At 41.0% G+C, this 21,342-nt stretch overlaps 1 protein-coding gene and 1 pseudogene across 1 annotated transcript in view; both read left to right on the forward strand.

Annotated features, from left to right (window-relative positions):
- Positions 1–8,633: 8,633 nt before the first annotated feature.
- LOC119258142 (60S ribosomal protein L5-like) lies at positions 8,634–9,492 on the forward strand (annotated as a pseudogene).
- A 7,385-nt stretch (positions 9,493–16,877) lies between these two features.
- TOMM70 (translocase of outer mitochondrial membrane 70) overlaps positions 16,878–21,342 on the forward strand; it is a 29,931-nt gene continuing 25,466 nt past the window's right edge. The window contains exon 1 of the mRNA XM_037525652.2: positions 16,878–17,717. Coding sequence (XP_037381549.1) covers positions 17,391–17,717 — 327 coding nt within the window. The 5' untranslated portion in view covers positions 16,878–17,390. The remainder of the gene's footprint in view (positions 17,718–21,342) is intronic.

A 21,342-nucleotide genomic window follows, 5' to 3' on the forward strand; every position in this document is an offset into this window, starting at 1 on the left:
TAAAGATAGAGCTTCCATATGATCCAGCAATTCCACTTCTAGGTATTTACCCAAAGGACACAGAAACATTAATTCCAAAGAGCACCTGCACCCCTATGTTTATAGCAGCAATAGCTAAGCTTTTGAAACAACCCAAATGCCCAAAAATAGATGACTGGATCAAGAAGATGTGGTACATATACACCATGGAATATTACTCAGCATTCAAAAAGATAAACACATGCAATTTGCAGCAACATGGATGGAGCTGGAAGGATCATGCTCAGCGAAATAAGCCAGAAAGAAAAAGAAAAATACCGGATGGTCTCACTCATAACAGAAATCTAGAAAACCTAAATAAGGGACCAGGAAAAAGAATAACTATAAGAAAGAAAAAAATTAGAATCAACAAACAACTATGAACCAGAGACACACTTTGGGGGGGCAGGAAAAGGAGGTATTGGCGACAAAATCGGGGGGTTGCAATTGTATGGGGAATATAAAAATTAAAAAATTTTACAAAAAATTTTTAAAAAGTAAAAAAAAAAGCCCCAAAAAAAGCCATTTGGGGTGAGTCAAAATGTTAAATGTTTATATTGCTCACTCCTTTAAATGGTTAAAAAAAAACACAGTCAATTCTAATGCTGGAGCAAATTTTAGACATGTCAGGAAAACAGGAGAGGGGATGAAATAATACTCTACCCTCTGTTTTAATGGCCCCTTGAACACCAGGATTAATTTTAACCTGAAAATGAAGTTTACTGCTAGAAAATTGAGTTAACTTGAAATTAAAAAAGAGAGACTTTATTAAATGGCTTTTTTCATTTTGTATTTATCACTTCTAGATGCATGATAAGAATTTATATAAAATATTATATGCTTATAATTTCATAAATGCTACAGAGATTATTCCAATCAGGGAAAGCTGCCACCAAGAAAGTACTAGTAGATCATGATTCCCTTGCCATTTGTTGCTGGTGGACGGGTTAAAATTTAAATTCTTTGAATATTTGATAATTGAAATATACATAACTGTTTATTTTATAACATTTTTCTTGTAATGATTTTTCCCCTGCTGAAGCCTTTGGGGAAAAAAGACAACATAAAAAGAGAGATCATTTCCACGGAAAAATATACTTTTTTCAGTCTTAAAAAGATTTTAGTTTGCTATAACTTCTTGAAAAATAAGATACATGCTGATAATATTTCATTCTAATATGCATACCTTTGCAGCTCTAAGACTGGCAAAATAAAAGGACTTGAAGCCTCGCTGTCTGGCCCTGGGGTCTCTCAGCTTTGCTGCTGCTGAAGAAAAATTGGAGGGCTTTTTTTTTTTTTTTTTGAATACTAAATTCAAATATCCTATGCCTGGACCTGACAATAGACCAAAACTTAATAACGTCTGTGAAGGAGAGTTCCAAATTCTGGAAGTAGACAGGGCTCAAGGAGCAGAACTCAGACAGGGGCTACTGCAGGCTGAGCACACCCCTCTTGAAACCTCTAAAACTATCAGTGAAGTTGGCTGGACCATGTGGGTCACTTGCAGATGCCCATGGGGTAGGACTTGTTTACTGATGGAACCATCTAAAACCAAGCTGCCAGTATCTCAATATTTGTCATGCAAAGACTAATTGCATCTGAGATGACTGATCACAGGAAACCTAACTTGTGAGTCCTGTCAAAAGATGCGAGTTAGGAGAGAGCCCAGGATGGGGAATGGGGCCTCTACCCACATTAACAGCTGGGATCCTCCACCCTTCTCAGGACTGCCTCACTCTGCTGACTCTTATTTGACTTTCGAGATTATTTGAAATTTACAACAATGTACTGATAGCCTGTTTGATTATTAAATATAATTGTCCCCAGAGACTGATATTTTTCTAGACTGTTCACTGAATAAATGACCAGGATGAAGGGAGTAGACTATAAACACATTCTGAAGACGTTTCAAAATTCAGGAACTTGTGCTAACCACAGGGCTACCTAAATTCCTAAACATAATGTGTCTTTCCAGAATGTTTTCCTAGATAAATTCTTCTGTCACTCTGTTATGAATTTCTTAAATTAACACATTAAGTGGAGCACAGGGTGTGAGTGGTAAGCTGTAGTTCAACAACAAATCACAGAGAAATTAAAATACAGAAGTTTAGGTCCTAGAGGAACACCTGGGGTACCCTGAGGGGCCACACAGGGAGTACAGTCAGAGAAAGGAAGGGTCTGGGACACATGTTAGAATTTGTGAGTGAAATGCTTTGGGGTTCCTAGGTTAAGGCCAGATTGGGCAGTTCAAATCTAATAGTGGACTTCTGACAAACTACATGCAGCTATTGGAGAAGCATATCAGGAATTTACATTTGCCTGTGGCTCTGGCTGCTATCTAGGGCATGTGCTTGCATACAGGAACTAGGGTCATTTTGAGGTCACTGCCAGCTGCTTGGCCAAACAAGATGGATGTCAAAGGAGCAAGACTACAGAGTAGCTTAGCTAAACTCTCAACTTCCTGTTTCCAACCAATTCTTCCTGTTGAAAGGTCTAGATAAGAATAAAAAATGATAGGGGAAAAGTTGTAAAGTTTTTATTAGCAAAGAAGACATATCAATTTTGTAATAACAGAGAGAAAACGAAATCTGGTAGCTGAGAGATGCAGGCAAAGAGGAACATTAATGACCTTTGTCATTCAGAATTTTCCATGAATGTCAGTGCTGCTAAGATGTTGTGAGCTCTTGAATTCAATCTGACTGCTGAGCTTATGATAATACCTCCCAGCACAGACTGCGAGCAGGCGGAGCAGGACTCCTACCTCTTCCATGAACACCTCTAGGTGTTGCCCACATTGGTGAGGCAAATGAACTGATGTCACAGGCAAGCAAAATTGATTGAAACTGACTTGCCTTTAGATAATACTTCTTTTTTTTTAATAGAGGCATGTTTTTATTTATTTATTTGTTTGTTTGTTTATACATGCACTGGGTACAGTCAGAAGTGCGGGAGGGTGAGAGAATTCACCAGAGTGAGAGCAGGGAGCAGAACAGGCAGAAGAACCGAAGTACACTGCTGAGGGGAGCAGCGGGCGGCAGGAGAGGTCTGCGCGCCATGTGGGACCCTCCTCCGGTGGCCGGGGATAGAACCGGTGCTGCAGGGGCAGCTTCGCAGCCCAGCACTCAACCGCTGCGCCACCGGGGAGGCCCTAGATAATCCTTCTAAAAGCAAAAATCAGAGCCTCCCCGGTGGCGCAGCGGTTGAGCGCTGGGTTGTGAAGCTGCCCGCAACCTCTGCAGCGCCGTTCGATCCCCGGCCACCAGAGGAGGGTCCCACATGGCGCGCAGACCTCTCCTGCCGCCCGCTGCTCCCCTCAGCAGTGTACTTCCGTCCTTCTGCCTGCTCTGCTCCCTGCTCTGGCTCTGGTGAATTCTCTCACTCTCCCGCGCTTCTGACTGTACCCAGTGCTTGTATAAATAAATAAATAAATAAGTAAATAAATAAATAAATAAATAAATAAATCTTTAAAAAAATAAAATAAAAATAAAACCAAAACTCAACTGAATAGGGCAGAAGCAGCCATAGTGGGAGGCCTTTTACTGCCTGACTAAAAATATGTCCTTAGTGGGATGACTTAAAAATTGCAAATTTTTTGTTTCCAAGGACACTCTCTGAGATTATACTTCTTGTGTGTATGCCTTCACCATCATGGTCAGCCTCAGTCCTGGAAGGCATGCAGGTCAGCTTCAACTTACTAGTCAGAGTTGCACCATGCTTGAATTAATAGTTCTGATTGGGCAAAAAGCCTTATACAAAAACTTAAAGAGACCTTAAATCTGGACTTTGGGGATATTGTGTTAAATTTAATAAGTCAGATGAAGAAAGTCAAGTTCCGTGTGAGTTACTTATATGGGAACTCTAAGCAAGCAAGCAAGCGAACTAAACTAAACTAAACCAGAATCACAGAGACAGAAAACAGTTTGATGTTACCAAAAGGAGGAGCGTTGCACTTTCCAGTTACAAAATAAGTAAGTCAAAGAAGTGTAGTGTATCTCGTGGAGACTGTAACCCCTGTATATATAACAAATAGTATGGTATTGCAAATGAGAGTTGCTAAGAAAATTTGGTAAATAGATTTTTTATTTATTTTGCAATATATACAAATGTCAAATCATTATGTTGCATCTGAAACTAAAATAGTGTTTATGTCAATTATACTTTTAAAATATAAGGAAAAAAATCACCTGACTTTCTAAGATTGACCTGTACTACATAAATCCAGAACCCTTAGAGGGCATAAGGGAAGTCAGTGTTAGTTGCTTTTTACCCTGCTGCTTGGGTTCCTACTAATAATAATTTCCTTTGAAAATACCTTTTAGAGCCTCCCCGGTGGCGCAGCGGGTTGAGCACAGCGCTGTGAAGCTGTCGGCAGCCTCAGCAGCACCGGTTCAATCCACCAGCTGGACAGGGAGAAACCCACAGGGAGAAACCCACAGAAGAGATCCGTCTCACCCGCTGCTCCCCTCAGCAGTGTTTTCCTCAGTGTGACTGTTCTGCTCCCCGCTCTGTCTCTGGTGAATTCTTTCACCCTCCTGCACCTCTGGCCCGTACCCTAGTTCTTGTATAGATAAATAAATCTTTAAAAAAAAAATACCTTGTAAAGAGGGTGGACTTTGTAAAAAAGAGTTAATGTAACAGCCTAACACTGCCTACCCTTAGAAAGTTCTCCTTGAAAGGTTGGCCCCTGGATGGTATCTGAGAACTTGGTTGATAAACAGTTCCCTGAAGTGATATAAAGCTTTCCCTAACTGATAAGAGGGCTTAAACTGCTTGTACAACTAATGTGGTTTACACTGAACAATTGCTTTTTTTCTAGAAGTTTGGAATTTTGATATGTGCCAAGGCTTTTGAGCATGCTGACATGACAAACATTCCATAAAAAAGCCTTGAGCACTGAGTCTCCGATGAGCTTCCCTGATAAACAGCACTTTATACATGTCACAACTCATTGCTGGAAGAATTTGTCCTGTGTCATTCCACAGGGTAACTTGCTCCTGTTTTCCTCCAGGCTTTACCCATGAGCCTTTTCACTCTGTTGATTTTACTATGTATCCTTTCTCTGTAATAGATATTAGCTGTGAGTACCGCTATGTACTAAATCCTGTGAGTCCTTATAGGGAGTTACCAAACCTAGGAGTGGTCTTCAAGATCATCAATACAGAAAATCTTAAGGCAAAAATTCTCCCCAAACAAGATATAAACTTATCCCTGAAAGCAAAAGAATTTGGTCTATATTATATAAAATTAGTACATTTCCATTTTGTCCTAGTTAAACCCCTTTCTTTAAAAATATGAAGATGTCTTCCCACTTAGGCTAACCTAAGATTCTTACAAGAAACTGCATCAGTGACTGAGTAATGGCACCAGATGCCAAGTCTTCATGGATTGTGCATTTGGGTGATATATTTTTCATGGAAGAAAATGACTACTGTAAAACCCGGGATAATAGTTATTTTGAGGTATAGAAGTGGGGTTGTGATTTGAATAGGGCACATGGGAGACTTTTCTGGGGTGGGAGGTTGAATGGTGGTTACAAGGATATTATTTTAATAAAAATTCATCCATTTTCCTAAATGGCAGACTTTTCTGTAGTTTCCAAATTTTGCTACTTTAAGCAATGGTGCCCTAAACATCATTGTACAAAAAATGTTTTTCTAAGGTATATATCTAGAAGTAGGATTTCTGGAGTGTAGGTATCTGAATTTTCCATTTTATTAAACATTTACAGAAGAGTAAGTGCTCAAAACAAAAAATATGCACATAGTAGTTGCTCTCTTAAGTAACTCAACCAGTTTGCAATTATTTTTATATACTTGCTTCATTGGTATTGCTAGATTTTAAAACTGTTGCAAAAATTACAGATGCAATGTAAAGCTTCATTGTTGCTTTAATTTGCATTTCCCTGCTTATTGGTGAGGTGGAGGTTATTTTCATACATTTATTGATCATTTGAATTTCTTCTACAAATACTTTTTTCTCAAGAGCCATCTTTTCTTATTGATTTGTGGGGAGTTCTTCATATATCCTGCATATTAAACTTTTGTGTCAGTTTATGATCACAAATCTCAGTATACCTTGTTTTCCCACTTTGTTTACAGTGTCCTTGTTATATAAGTTAAACTTGTTTAATGTAGCCAAATGTATTTTTTCCCCTTTATAAGTTTGTGCTTTGTTCTATCCAAAAGTCACCATTATGTTCTCTTACATTTTCTTCTAAAAGCTTAGTTTTCGTTCTTTTATACTTAGGTTTTCATCTAATTGCCATTTTGTGTATGGATGATTTAGGATTCTCCTTTAATTTTGTTATTTAACTTCACTAGTTTTATACTGCTGTGTTTCAAACTATCACAAAGCTAGCAGCTTACACAACACAAATTTGTCATAGTTTTCATGAGTCATAGGTCTGAAAATAGGTTAGCTGGGTCCTCAACCAACGGTTTCATTAAGCTGAAATCAAGGTGTTTGAGGTTCAAGGTCATCTTCCCACTTTCACTGCTTATTGGAAGACTTGAGCTCCTGCCAGTTACAGGGCATCTTCTTGCTGGCTTTTGGTCAGTGAATATTCTTAGCTCCTAGAGTTCTTTGTCACATGACCATGTCCATAGGCAGTTTACAACCAGCAGGAAAAAAAATCTCTTATTTACAATCTCTGATCTCTTTTAAGAACTCACTTGACTGGGATGACCTCCCTGGTGGCGCAGGGGAAGTCTCAGCACTATCAAGCTATCACAAGCCATTGCAGCCTGAGTTCAATCCCCAGGCAGGGAGCTGACCCACATGGCACAGCAGAGCTCTCCTGTCTCATCTGCTGCTCCCCTCAGCAGTGTATTTCAGTCAGTCCACCTGTTCTGCACCCCACTCTGTCTCTGGTGAATCCTCTCACCCCTTACATCTCTGGCTAACACTCCAGTGCTTGTATGCATAAATAAATAAATCTTAAAAAAAAAAAACTCACTTGATTGGATCATGTCCATCCAAGATAGTCTCCCTTTTGATTAATTCCAGTGATTAAGAAATATAACTAGGGACCTCCCTGGTGGCGCAGGGTGTTAAGACACAGCACTATGAAGCTACCCACAGCCACTGCAGCACGAGTTTGATCCCCAGCCAGGGAGGTGACCCACATGGCTCAGCTGACCTCTCCTGTCGTGTCCACTGCTCCCCTTAGTGGTGTATTTCAGTCAGTCTCCCAGTTCGGTTCCCCCATCTGTCTCTGGTGAATCCTCTCACCCCCCACATATCTGGCCTGTACCCCAGTTCTTGTATGCATAAAATAAATAAAGTTTAAAAAAAATAGAAACATAAGTAATCTGCAAAATCTCTCCTATGTAAACAGTAACATAACCATGGGGTAATATTCCAACATATTCACGAGTCAAGAGAGGAGTATTACACAGGGTGTATACTCAGGAGACCGGAATTTTAGGTGCCCTCTGCCAACGACAGTAAATAATACTTCCAACACAATTTATTGAAAAACCTTTCCTTTCCTCACTAACACACAGCACCTCATATGCCATATACTACATTCCAATAGAAACTTAGTTGGCAGACACTGCATGTTGACTGATCTAGTATCTCCTGATGGGATGTTACTTTCAAGATTTGGTTATAAGAGTCATATTTTTGTCTTGAGGACTTTTCCTCACTTTCCTCTCTTGGATCACTCTTACTGGGGAAGGGAACTTCCCTGTTGTGACCAGGTCTATAGAGAAGTTCATGTGCGTGATGAGGAGCTAAGATCTTCGGTCCAGCAGTCTGCAAGATCTGAAGTCTGACAGCACATGTGAAGCAGATGTTCTAGTCCTCTGAGTGATCATAGAAGCAGTTTCTTCCAGAACGAGCACTGAGATGAGACTACATAGCCCTGGCTAGCTTGACTGTAAGCGCTTGAGAGAGCTTGAAGTAGAGGGATCTAGTAAAACAGTGCCTGGATTCTTGACCCCCAGAAACAGAGCTAATATTTGTTGGTTTTAGTCACTACATTTTGGAGTAATTTGCTGTTACACATCAACTGATAAATATTACAGTTTTTCAGAGGTTGGAGTTATCCTACCCCCAATTCTTTCTGTGTTGAACACCAACACAGTGTGTGGACTTGTGGCATCCATTGTAGTGGAGCTATTTATCTCCAAACTTGTGTGACTTTGTCCAAAAAAAAGTTTGATTTCTGAAGGAAAATGATCCTTTTGTCACAAGAAGGGTATCCCAGAATGTAGCAATAGAGATTGGAATATAGGATTTTTTTTTTTTAGGGAGTGCTCTTAGAATCAAAAGTTTTAGAAGGGGCAAGAAGTAAGGATGAAGCAAGGGAAAAGAAAAGAGGTAGATAGAGGTGCTGAATTGTGATGCAGTCCCAAGAAGGTCTCAGGCAGCTCCTTGGGGAGCTCTACAGCAGAGCTAGCCCTTTGAGTTGTCCTGAGCTGGGGTAAAGGACCCCAAACTCTTCTACTCTGATAGATCAGTCATTGTATGTGGCCTGCCCCTGGAATGGAGGGGAATCTTGGGAAAGACATTTTTCTTCAAATAAAGTAATCCCTCTTCCCACTCCTGGCAGTATGTTCCTATGACTGAGGTCTGTGGCAAGCTGTGGGCTCTGGTGTCGCCCCTACAGGATGGGGTTTGTTAAAGTGGTCAAGAATAACGCCTACCTCAAGAGATATCAGGAGAAGTTTAGAAGGCAAGAGGGCAAAACTGATTATTGTGCTTGGAAACACTTGGTAGTTCAGATAAAAATAATTGCAACACACACAAACACAGGATGGTAGTTCATGTAGGCAATGAAGATATCATTCCTTAGGTTGCTGATGACAGTATTGTTTGTGCAGCTTATGCTCATGAACTCCCAAAGTAAGGTGCAGAGGTTGGCGTGACAAATCATGCTACAGTGTGTTGTACTGGTCTGCTCCTGGCCTGCAGGCTTCTCAGTAGGTCTGGCATAGCTAAGATCTATATTTAAAAAAAAAAAAAGATCTATGAAGGCCAAGTGGAGATGAGTACAATGCGGAAAGCATTGATGGTTGAACTGGTGCCTTCACTTGCTGCTTGGATGCAGGACTCTCCAGGGCTACCACTAGAAATAAAGCTCCAAGAAATAAAGCTGTGGGTGGAGGCTAGTCTATTCCTCACAGTACCAAACAATTCCTGCTTATGATTCAGGAAGCAAGGAATTCAATGCAGAAGTACATCAGAAGCAAACCATGGGTCAGATTGTTACAAATTATATGAGTTACTTATAAGAAGTAATTGTCTTAATACATAAAGAATAACACAACTCTGGGAATGATGGAGGAGATGTCTAAGAAAACTCATGCTGCACTCAGAGAGAATCCAACCTATGAGAAGCCCAAGGAAGGAGTTAAAAAGAGGATGTGGAACCATCCCAAAATGTCTCTTGCCCAGAAGAAAGATCAGGTAGCTCAGAAGAAGACAAGCCTCCTCCGAGCTCAGGAGCAGGCACCTGAGAACCAATAAACCAAACCATGATATTTTATGGAGATTTTTCAGTGAAGACAATATAATAATAAATTCATTGACAAAGGGAAAAAAAAGTAATTCCTAAAGGAGGTTGACATCCTGAAAGAATTCCACCCACAATAAAAATGAAACTAGGTCCTTACTTAACTCACACACAAAACTTAATTCAAAAAGGACTAAAGACTTGGATAGAAGACCTGAAACCATAAAATACTTAAAAGAAAGCATAGGTGATACATTTCTGGACATCAACTGCAGAGATGTTTTGGGGGATGCATCCCTAATGGTAAGAGAAACAAAAGCAAAAGTAAAACAGGTGGGACTATATCAAACTAAAAAGCTTTTGAGCCTCAAAAGAAATCATTGCAAAATTAAAAAGGCATTGTACAAATTAGAAGGCATTTGCCCTCTATGGAAATGCTATGGTGAGCCCTTGAAAAAGTAGAAATGGAAATACCATATGATCCAGCATCACTACAGATTGCTAATACAAAAGGACACACACACTCTTGTGTTCATAGTGACATTATTCACAATAGTGGAGTCATGGAACTAACCTAAATGCCCACTGACATATGTGTAATACATACTCAATGGAATATTACTCAGCTATTAAAAAAGATGAACTGGTGCCTTTTAGGACAAGATAGGTGGATCATGAGTTGATTTTACCAAGTATTTCAGAAAGTGAAAGACAGATACCAGATGGTTTCACTTATTTGTAGAATATAAATAACCAAGGAACACATACTGGCAAAGTACAGCAAAAATAATTCTTAGACTCTGTCAAAAATAGACTGGTTACCAACACGAATGGGGGGAGGGGAGAGGAGATAGGAGAGAAAGGGAATTGGTCATTGGCACAGGAGTAATAGTAGAGGGTGAGTGAAGCATGTGCACATATGGAGGTGTCAAAATGTACCCCCAAAGTTATATAGATATATAAATTACTGAAAATTTAATTAAAAATGTTAAGGTTGACAGCTGAGGGCCATCTGCCAGCAGCATGCCTAGCAATGTGGGAGTCCTTATTTCCTGAAGGACTGAGTAGTGTGTCACACCATCTATCACATCTTTCTTATTTTTTTACTTCAGAAGTCTCTTGACTTTTCTTAGTTCTTTACTTTTATGGGTGAGTTTTAGGATTATCTTGTCAAATTTCTTGAAAAACTATGTTGGAATTTATGAGTTAATTTAAAGAATTGGCATATTTAAAATACTGTTTAAATGGGATGGTCTCTTTTTTCATTCACTTCAATAAAGCTTAAGAATTTTTTCAATGTGCCTTTACCTTTTTTTTTAAAAAAAAGATTTATTTATTTATGAATACAAAAGCTGGGGTGCAGGCCAGAGGTGCTGGGGTGGGGGCCATGAGAGGATTCACCAGAGACAGAGTGGGGAACAGAACAGGCAGACTGACTGAAATACACTGTGAGGGGAGCAGCAGGTGAGACAGGAGAGGTCTCCTGTGCCATTTGGGTCACCTCCCTGGCCTGCCAATCAAACTCGTGCTGCAGAGGCTGGCAATAGCTTGATAGCGCTGTCTTTACCCCTTGTACCAGGAGGGAGGCCCCACCTTCACCTCTTTTACTTGTGCCTTTATCTCTTATAACTTAGAGTATTACCTGTGAACAAAAACTTATTACATATTTATAATAATGTTAACTGATGTATAGAAACTATTGATTTTTGTATTTAATCTTTTATCAAGCAACATTGCTGAATTATTTTAGGAGTTCTAGATTGAGATATTCTTGAATTTTCCATGGATATAACCATGTTGTCCATAAAAAATGAAAAGTTACTTCTTCCTTTTCAATAGCTTTTCATTTTCTTTTTTATCATATTATTTCGGCTAATGCTTTCAGTATTAGGTAATAAAATCCGGAGTCCTTGACTAGTTCTTAACTTCAAAGAGAAAACTACTAACATTTTACTTTTAGGTCTGATGTTTATTTAGACTTTAAGATGACCCTTTATCAAGGTTCTATAATGAAAATATTTTCTTAATTGAGTCACAAAGAAATATAACAAGATATTGACATTCGTTAAAACTTGACAGAAGATTGTGGGAGGTAAAAAATAACTGCAGTTTTTTTCTACTTCTCTCATGAAGAGTTGGAGGCTAGTTCATCTCCCTATGAATCTTTGCTGGGCTTAGTAACATACCTAACCCATAGAATATAGGAGAAATTATGTTTTGGAAAGCTCTGCAGCTGCTACCTGGGTCTCTTGGGACATTCTTTCTAGGAACCCTGAGCTGCCACATAAGAAGTCCAGCTACCCTATATGTGAAGCAGAAAGTCCACCTACCCTAAATGTGAAGCAGAAAAGCTACAAGAAGTGTTCCACTTTGCAGTTTCAAATGAGTCCAGTTGTCAAGTCATATTGCCCAAGGTGCCAATGAGTGAAGCCATATCGTAACATCCAGACCAGCCCATCTGCCTGAAGTCAACTCTTTTGACACCATTAGAGATAATTTGTTGTCCGAATTTCTGTATATCAAAAATTTTGAAATGGAATAAATAGTTGTTTTAAGCCTAAACCCCTTGGTATCTATTAAGCAGTGATAACCCAGAACTTAGGTACAGGAGCTTTTCTTGTTGTTATTTGTTTTATATGTTATAATTGAGTAATCTCCTCATTGTTGAAGTTAGGCTATTTTTTAAAATGGTTAAAAAAAAAAAAACAACGAAATGTAAGTATAAGGGAAGTACAGTCTTGAAGACCTCAGATCAGGTCTGCAGAGCCAGGGCTATTAGTCCAACATGAGTGAATTAGAAAATGGTGCCCTTTATGGGCAGATATCCCACTGCAGGCTCATCATGTAGTGATGGAACCTGCATCTCATACAAATCACGAAAAGGAGCACTTTTCTCTAGGCAGACACAGCCTGGCACCACACCTTGGTGAGCAAAGTACAGGCTGGACCCACTTACTCTGAAATTCTTATGCAGGGAACAATTGGTATAACCTACACATAAGATTTTCATAAATTAAAATGCAAGGTAACATTTCTATATTTGCAAATGACACAAATCATTGTGGGTGGCAATGAACTAAGTGAGGGTGGAAAGATCCTGTAAATCTGTAGAAGTGGGCAGAAAGGTGGGAAATGAGTGCATTAAGTATACATATGAGCTATCAGTCACAGCTAAGGAGAAAGAACTAGGGTTACTGTGGGTAGTTCCCAAAGATAAATGCAGAGGCTCCTTCTGACAGCAAAAAGAGCAGTCACTTGATTGAATCATAAAGTGCCATTTCCCCTGAGAAATAAAGTAGTTCCACCCACTCAACTGATGCTTTGATGAAAGTTGAAGAAGGCAGAAACCATCAGGAGAAAGACTGGAGAAAAATTAACAGCAAGAGGGCTCTGAGGAAACAGGGACTTTGATGTTTCATAAGTGGTACAGAGAGGACAAACCAAACAGGTCCCAATGGAAGCAGCCACAGTAGGAAGGGGTAGTGGAAGGGGTAGCAGTGGAAGGGGTAGTAATGACCACAGGATGCCTTATACTGGGAACCATGGTAGACTGGGACTAGCTATGATAGTGTTGGTGATAGAAGCAGAGTATTTCTGGTGTTGGCAGGATTAATGCAGCTGAGTTGCTATCTCAGCTGTTACCAGTCGTTTTGGACAGCAGTGGTGACACCAGATCATTAATGCAGGCAATAGTAATGGAGAAAGGCAGCAGTCAAGAACTTGTCCAACAAACACTTCATCAACTCTTTATTCAGCACTGATGATACCAGGCATCATATTGGGTGAGTAAATGAGATAAAAAGCATACATTAAAATAGGTGTGGGGGTAAAAATATGGCTAGAACCTAGTCCCCACTTCTTCAGAGACTCAGAATTGAGTATGGGTAGCACAATGAGAACAAATAATTATGTGGTAACTGTGGGAAAGAACTACAAACTACTGTATGGTCCAATGCAAATGAGAGTATGCTTTGACATACTAAAGGAGACATTGTGATAGGCACTGTATAAGATACAAGATAAATCAGACACAACTTCTGATCCAGGATGCTTATAGATCAGTAGAGGCAGGACAAGAATAATTCTATACAATAAGGTAGAAAGGTGATATGTTTTAAGAAAGTCACAGAAAAAAGAATTTGGACAGTTTAGAGACAGGCCTGCATATTGTTTTCAAATAATGTTTTAAGAAAACGGAAATTTACTTATGATCTTGAATGCCAGTTTTTCCTTTGATACCTTTAGTAAGGCGTTCATTTACTTTAAACAATATTCATTGAATGCACTGAATGTTCTTATCCCCCCCAAATTCATATGCTGAAGTTCTAGCTCCCAATGTGATGGTATTTGGAGATGATGTCTTTGGGAGATAATTAGCATTAGATGAGGTCATTAGGATGTGGCCCTGGTCCAGGAACTAGTGCCCTCATAAAAAGAGACATAAGAGAACTTGTTCTCTTTTCCCCGATATGAGCACAAAAAGAGAGTTTGTGTGAGATTACAATGATGTCAGAAATAGAGATCTTATCAGAAACCAAATGGGCTCGAATTTTGATTAAATGAATGTATCAGGGCCTCCCCAATGGTGCAGTGGTTGAGCGCTGGGTTGCAAAGCTGCCCACAGTCTCTGCAGCGCAGGTTCGATCCCCAGCCACCGGCAAGGGTCCCACATGATGCAGCAGACCTCTCCTGCCGCCCGCTGCTCCCCTCAGCAGTGTACTTCGTCAGTCTGCCTGCTCTGCTCTCTCTGCTCTAGCTCTGGTGAATTCTCTCATCCTCCCGTGCTTCTGACTGTACCTAGTGCTTGTATAAATAAATAAAATCTAAAAAAAAGTATCAATATACACGCTTGTATACAAAAAGTTTTGTTTCCATGTTTTTCTTCCTTTCATGCCATCTGCCACTTCCCAGTTCAAATATGTAAAAACACAACTACGTCTAATATTAACAGGTACTCACTAAATAGTAGTTTCTTCTCATCCTTTTTTCCTCTCTTTTCTCCATTTCTTTCATCTTTCCTGAGTGCTAGATTATTCACTAGCTTCAGTCTCTTATACCTTTCTTCTATATATCACTCTGCACTTATACTTAAGTTCTAGAGGGGCCTCCAAGGTGGCGCAATGGGTTAAGCGTCAGCACTATTAAGCAATCCGAAGCTACCGCAGCACAGTTCTATCCCTGGCAGGCCAGGGAGCTACCCACATGACACAGCAGACCTCTCCTGCCTCACCCGCTGCTCCTTCTCAGCAGTGTAATTCAGTCAATCTGCCTGTTCTGTTCCCCACTCTGTCTCTGGTGAATCCTCTCACCCTTCGCACCTCTAGCCTGAACCCCAGCTTTTGTATGCATAAATAAATAAATCTTTAAAAAAAAGATAAGTTCTAGAGCTATGTTGTCCAACAAGGTACCCACTAGCCACATAAAGGTACTGAAACCAATTTAAATGAAAAAATTTAGTCACACTGGCTGTATTTCAAATGCTCATAGTCACATGTGGCTACTGGTTGCATACTGGACATAACAGATATAATTCATTTCCAACATCACAAAGAGTTTTTGGACAGCATTTATCTAGAAAGTGGTCAGAAAGTAGAAGAACCAGATAATTTAGTCTCCTGAAATCCAAGGTCATTGAAGAAGGGAATGACCAATAGTTTCACGTGTTTCAGTAAATCATATGAGGGCCAGAAACAAACAATGAAGTTAGTGACATTTAAAGCAATTTCAGAGTAGCAATAAAGGCATGTATGTATCAGCTCAGTGAGGTTGCAGAGCTAGTGACATTCTTACTCAGCTCTAACTATACTCAGAAAATGGAGGAGAAAATGGGGGCAAGAGATGAATAAGCTTAAGAATGGAAATGAAATGTGTAACAAAGTATAAAAATAACAAGAACAAATTCATTTACTGACGTCAACCTTAAAAATAAAATCAAACAAAACCAACTCTCCAGGTAAATATTAAATAAAATGTTTCAAAAACTCCAGCATTGATTGCCTTTGAAGAGGGAAACTGGATGGCTGGGAACAAAGGTTGGAGGGAGACTTTTCACAGTAACTCTTTGTAACTTTCAGGTTGTAACCATAACAATCTATTACCAATAAAAAACTTTTTTTAATATTAAATGTTTTAGTTCCTACCAACTGCCTAATTACTAGCACTTTACAATCCTCTATGGGAATGTAGAAAAATTAGTATTTTAGGAAAGAAAAATTCTAACTCTGTTCTGAAAAGGCAAGGGAAAAATTATGTGAAAGGGCAAAAGACTTGCTTTTCGAGGCTGGAGTTCAGAAAATGTAGCCAACAGCCTGCAACAATCACTATTTGATCAACTCAATCCCAATGCTATTATTTTTAGCTTATCTTTTTAGTCTGTTGCTAAGGGAACCTATTACCCCAAAGCAATTTATTAATAGAAACCTACATGAAGCAATAGAAAAGCAATGATCCTGAAAATTTCAAAGTAGGCCACTCTAATTTAGTCTATTTTGGTATCACTTAATGAGCCATCTCCTTTCAATCTCCACGTAGACCTAAAGATGTTGAAAATCCGGGTGTACCCCAAAACAAAATGACCATCTGTAAATGTTTAATACAGGGTGTGCAGACTAGTGTACCTAAAATGGGGGTGCGAGAGTAGAGTTCTGGCTTCTGATTTTCTAACTGTTAATACTTGTCTTTCCTTCTTTGTGCCATCGTGAATTCCACACAGTGCCTGGGAAGAAAAACTTTATTTTATGAGCTCTGGTGTAGAGCAAGGGGAAAAGACTTGATGATGTTATTAGCTGTATGAAAGCTACGACTTGCAATTCCGATTTGGGCAGGAGGCGAGGGGGGGCGAAAACTGGACCGAACAGCGAGGCGGCGGCTGCTGTCAGCGCGCTGCGCGGGGGGCGCTCCGGCGAGGCTGCTGAGTGTTGGGGTGTCAGGTGGAACCCAGTGAGTCACAAATACCTGCAAAACGGCTGTAAACAATTTGGAACTCTGAGGTTTGGCATTTCTACCGCCTCAGTTCGAGAAGCTCGTAACACAAAGTTCACGGCTCCTGTGACCGGCCCAGACCGCGAGCCGCGGCGACGCCGCCCGCCCAGCTTCCCTCAGGCCGGCTCCTGCCGTCGGCCGCCGCCCCCGGTAGCCTCAGATCCGCCCCAACAAAACCCAGCCCCGGCAGAGAGAAGATCGGTGATCCAGGAGGCTGTCTTTAGCCCTGAGCTTTTCCTCACACCTCTTTAAAAGCCCTTCCAGCCCGTGGGCGTCCAGGACGCGCGAGCGGACCAGGGCAACCGCCGCGGAACCGCGGGCACCGACGTGGCGGTAACTGGCAGCGGGTCCAAACTCCACCAATAAACTGGGCCGCCGGCCGCCGCCCCGCCCACCCCTGCCAGCCAATCATCTTCACGACGCTTGCGCCCCGCCCTCCCGCTCCGGGGCCCGCCGAGCTCCCCTGCGTGACGATCAGCGCGACATAAATCCGCTCTGGACGGTCTGTTCTTCCATTTCGCTAGACAACGCAGCCCGCAGCCCCTTCTTCCTGAAGGGGGGAACAAGACCGCGGCTACCACCAGCGGCCCGAGACCCCAGGAGTCAGTCTTACAAACCAGCGGGACGAAAGAGCAGGGGCTGCCCGGACGGCCACCGCCCGCCCAGTTTCCCTTGACCCGGAAGTGAATCTTCGCTCCTGTTCCCCCTGCGGCTGAGGAGGCTGAGTCGGACGGCGGGTCTGGCCCGGCATGCCCTGGGCTTCCGGTGACCTCTGGCCCTTTCCAGTCGTCCGCTCTGGCTGCTTAGCGTGCTCGCTCGCGCGCCGCCCTCCCTCCCTCCCTGCTTCCCTCCCTCCTGTCTTCCTTCGCTCGCTCGCTGGGGACTGTGGCGCCCGCGACCGGCAGAGAGGCGGTGGCGGAGGACACTCGTCATGGCCGCCTCTAAGCCCATGGAGGCGGCGGTGGTCGCAGCGGCTGCGCCCGGCTCGGGGAGTGGGGTGGGCGGCGGCGGCGCGACGGCGGGCGCCGGCACTGGGGGCCTGCCGCGATGGCAGCTGGCGCTGGCGGTCGGCGCGCCCCTGCTGCTGGGTGCGGGTGCCATGTACCTATGGAGTCGGCAGCGGCGGCGCCGGGAGGCCGGGGGTCGGGGCGACGCCGGTGGCCTGAAGCGCAACAGTGAACGGAAGACGCCGGAGGGCAGGGCCAGTCCGGCACCGGGCAGCGGACACCCCGAAGGCCCCGGTGCTCACCTGGAAATGGTGAGAAGCTGCCCCTCGCCTGGGAGGCGGAACCTGGCGGGTGCAGTCTTTCCTTGACGGGCTGAGTCGGTCAAGGGGCTTCCCATCAGACGGAAGCTGGCCGGCGGCAGCACGTGGGCTTGAGGGAAACTCATTTCTGGCTCCCTTTATAGGGAACGGAGTAGCCCGAGGTCGCAGGTTAGAGACATTCTTTTGACAGCTTCCTTTTGGTTTGAGAAAAATATGCATTTCTTAGTGACACAGCATTTATCTCTCGCGTTGTGGATATTGGGGACATTTGCAAATATGGTCCTCGTGAAGGAAGCTAAATCCATTAACGATTGGTCGGTACGATGTGATATGCATTGTTTTGGTGATTTCTCAGGTCTAGAATTTAACCGGTAATAACCGTTTAATAGTGAGTCACTCCCCTTTTCCGAAGAGTTTTTTTAGGGTGGGGATAGGTAAATGCTGTGACTGTTGGTTGATTAAGCGTAAAATGGTGTACAGTGGCCTCGGTTTTTTCGTCCTTAGGAGTACATAAACTTTTGGGGTAGAAGCATTTTAAATTTTACCTGGAAATTTACGTGACTAAGCCTGACATGCGTGATACAGATTCTCTAATGTTAGGCCAAGCATCGGAGTATCTGGGGAACTGCTCTTTGTATGGTTTTGTTGATCCTTTTGGTATTTAACAGCTGTGGGGAGTACTGTGCCAGGCTGAATTAATACTGGGATGGGGTGAAGGATTTTATCAGCGTTTGGGATTGTACCATGATAGTTCCAGAGTAAATCAAGAGTTCAGAGTAACCTTCGGTCAAGTAACTCCCAGTTACAATCATTCAGAAGTCATTTGCATGTTATACATAAAGATGGAAGATTTCACTAAGTTATCAGATTGGCTTTAAAGGAAGTTTTGATGTGGACTTGAACTAACATAGTTTAGTGCTTGCTATGTGTCAGGCCTTGAGCTAACCATGACAGAGCCAGACAGACAATTTCTCGTGCGTGAAAAAACACTGCCTTTTTTTTTTTTTTTTAAGTAGAGGAGAAAATACATTACCCAAGCATGGTAGAAGAACGCACAGATTGTGAGAACTAGGAGATGTGTGCCTTATATTGGGCTCCCCAGTATATTTCCTTACGAATGTCATTTATCTCTCCAACCTTAGTGTTACCCGAGTAAAAATGAGGATTAAAGTATTAAATGTGTTAGAAAAAATTTATCTTGCATTTCTTTCACTCCTAAAAATTGGTGATTTTAAGTGCTGCTAGTGAGAATAGTAATCAGGAGGGTTCTTCCAATTAATCATCACTTGTCTTATGTCATTTTCATATGTCTGAAATTCTCTGGTCATTTCCTATTTCATTGTTATTTAATTTTAATCACAAAAGAATAGCATGAATGAAAAGTAGATAAAAGTTCTATAATAATCACCAAAAATAACAATAGTTTCTCTACATGAGTGTTTTTGAAATTTTACTGTGGTTTCAAATACTACCCCACTTCACCTGTCTGGTATTTATAGCATTTAGCAAACTGCTTTACAGATTTTATATTTCCCCATTATCAGTTTTTCAGCTTAGTCTGGGTCAGCACTGCAGTGATTTTAAATTTAATGGTGTTTTGTAGCTTTATGAATTCTTTTTGTAATTTTAACTGCTTTACAATGATTTTATTATTTTTGATCCAAAATAAAACTGAGCAAGACACTTGCCTATACTGTTGTTCGCCTTGTGGAATTACCTGTAATCTTATTTTGATGTACCAAATGATTCTTTAGTATAGCAACAATAAGAATGTCTTTGCAATTTTTTAATGGAAATTTGTCTTTTAACTGCTGGTGACCAATAAATACTGAAAGACTATTTTTGCCTTTTTTATAGTTAAGTCCTTGGAGTTATTAGACTAAATATAACTGACCACTAAATGTAATTTATTATCTGTGGTTGGGAAAACTGCCCTATATTGAATAGCACCTTTTAATTGGTTACCCTCAGGTTTTGTAAGTAAGGAAGCTTTTGTTTCAGCTGATCAAAAAGCTGGTAGAATTCTGGTGTCTGAACTGTTCTTTCTCCACTTGAGTAGTAATTATAACTTAAGAGAATAAAGAATGAACAGACATTGCTGGTTAAGGTTTCACTATCAGTAAATAAATAGAAAATCAGTGGCTTTTGTCTGTTGACTTACATAAAATGAACGACTAGATATATATATGGGGCTTGAAATTTCTTATGTGCAATTATCTTTTTTTTTTTTTTCTGGGATAGCAAACATTTGTAAAGCAAAAGCAAATTTTCAAATTTAATTTAATGGAGATTTTAGGATTTTACTAAAGAAAGGTATCTAATCGTAGTTGATGGCTTCTGATTTTGAGGTAAAGTATTAAGTCATATTACATTTTGAGGCTTAATAAAATTTACCATGCTGCGCCTATTTTTTCTGAGAATGCCCCATGTCACTGTCTCATATAACTAGTTTCCCAAACCATAAACTTAAAAATCATTTTCTTTTTACCTTTATCCTCATGTTTTCCGTATTCAATCTAGAAGAAACATCCATGTTTTCCATATCAATTTAGAAAATTTTACCTCTTTAATATGACTACTACATTCATTCCCACTGCCATTATTTCTACACTAACTGCTGCTGTTATTGTGTTCCTCTAATTCATTTGTCACTACCAAAAAAAAAAAATTCCAACAATTCATGCTTAAAATTATGTGGCATTTTTCCACAAGATAAAGTTAAAAATCATCTTAATTTAAGACCCTCCATGATTTTGATCCTGCTTAAGCTCCTTAGCATCATCTCTTGCCACTTTCTTGCCTTTAGATGTTCTTTGAACACTTCTTAGTATCTCTTCTTATTCTCAACTCACAAAACGTCTGTCCTTTTACCTTTACTGAAACCCTTTTCTACCTAAGCGCACCTCTGTATTTACATAACACAGAAAATTTCCCTTCCATAGCATTTACCAAGTAGTACTAGAGTTTGCGTCTTCATATCTTTCCTACTATACTCTTGAATTGGTATATGCTGGGATTGTCCTAGTCTTTCCCATCATTATATTCTCAGAACTTAATACAGTAACTAGCACATGACAGGTTTTGAGTGGAATGAACCAGTGAGACTTCGTTCTTTGACATCTGTAAGTTTATGTATTTTAATTCTGTAAATATTTTTTTGAAAATTTCCAGGTTTGGGGGGTTCTCCCTGGTGGCACAGGGGTTAAAGACAGTACTATCAAGCTATCATCAGCCACTGCAGCCACTGCAGCACCAGTTCTATCCCCAGCCAGGGAGGTGACCCACAAGTTGCGGCAGACCTCTCCTGTCTTGCCTGCTGCTCCCCTCAGCAGTGTATTTCAGTAGATCTGCCTGTTCTGCTCCCCACCCTGTCTCTGGTGAATACTCTCACCACCCACCTCCCTACCCCAGTCCCATCTCTGGCCTACACCCCAGTTCTTGTATGCATAAATAAATCTTTAAGAAAAAAGAAAACGTCCAGGTTTTCATTTTTATTCTACCAAATTTAATCAATTGGTAGAATAAAATTAGTATAACAGATGTAAACATCTTTCAGGCATTTTTTTAAATGAATCACTTGATTTTGCATGAACTACCTGTAGAAGAAGCAGCGTTC

This window comes from Talpa occidentalis, unplaced genomic scaffold (assembly GCF_014898055.3).
Source record: "Talpa occidentalis isolate TD23 unplaced genomic scaffold, MPIMG_talOcc4v2.1 talOcc4.4, whole genome shotgun sequence".
Lineage (NCBI taxonomy): Eukaryota > Metazoa > Chordata > Mammalia > Eulipotyphla > Talpidae > Talpa > Talpa occidentalis.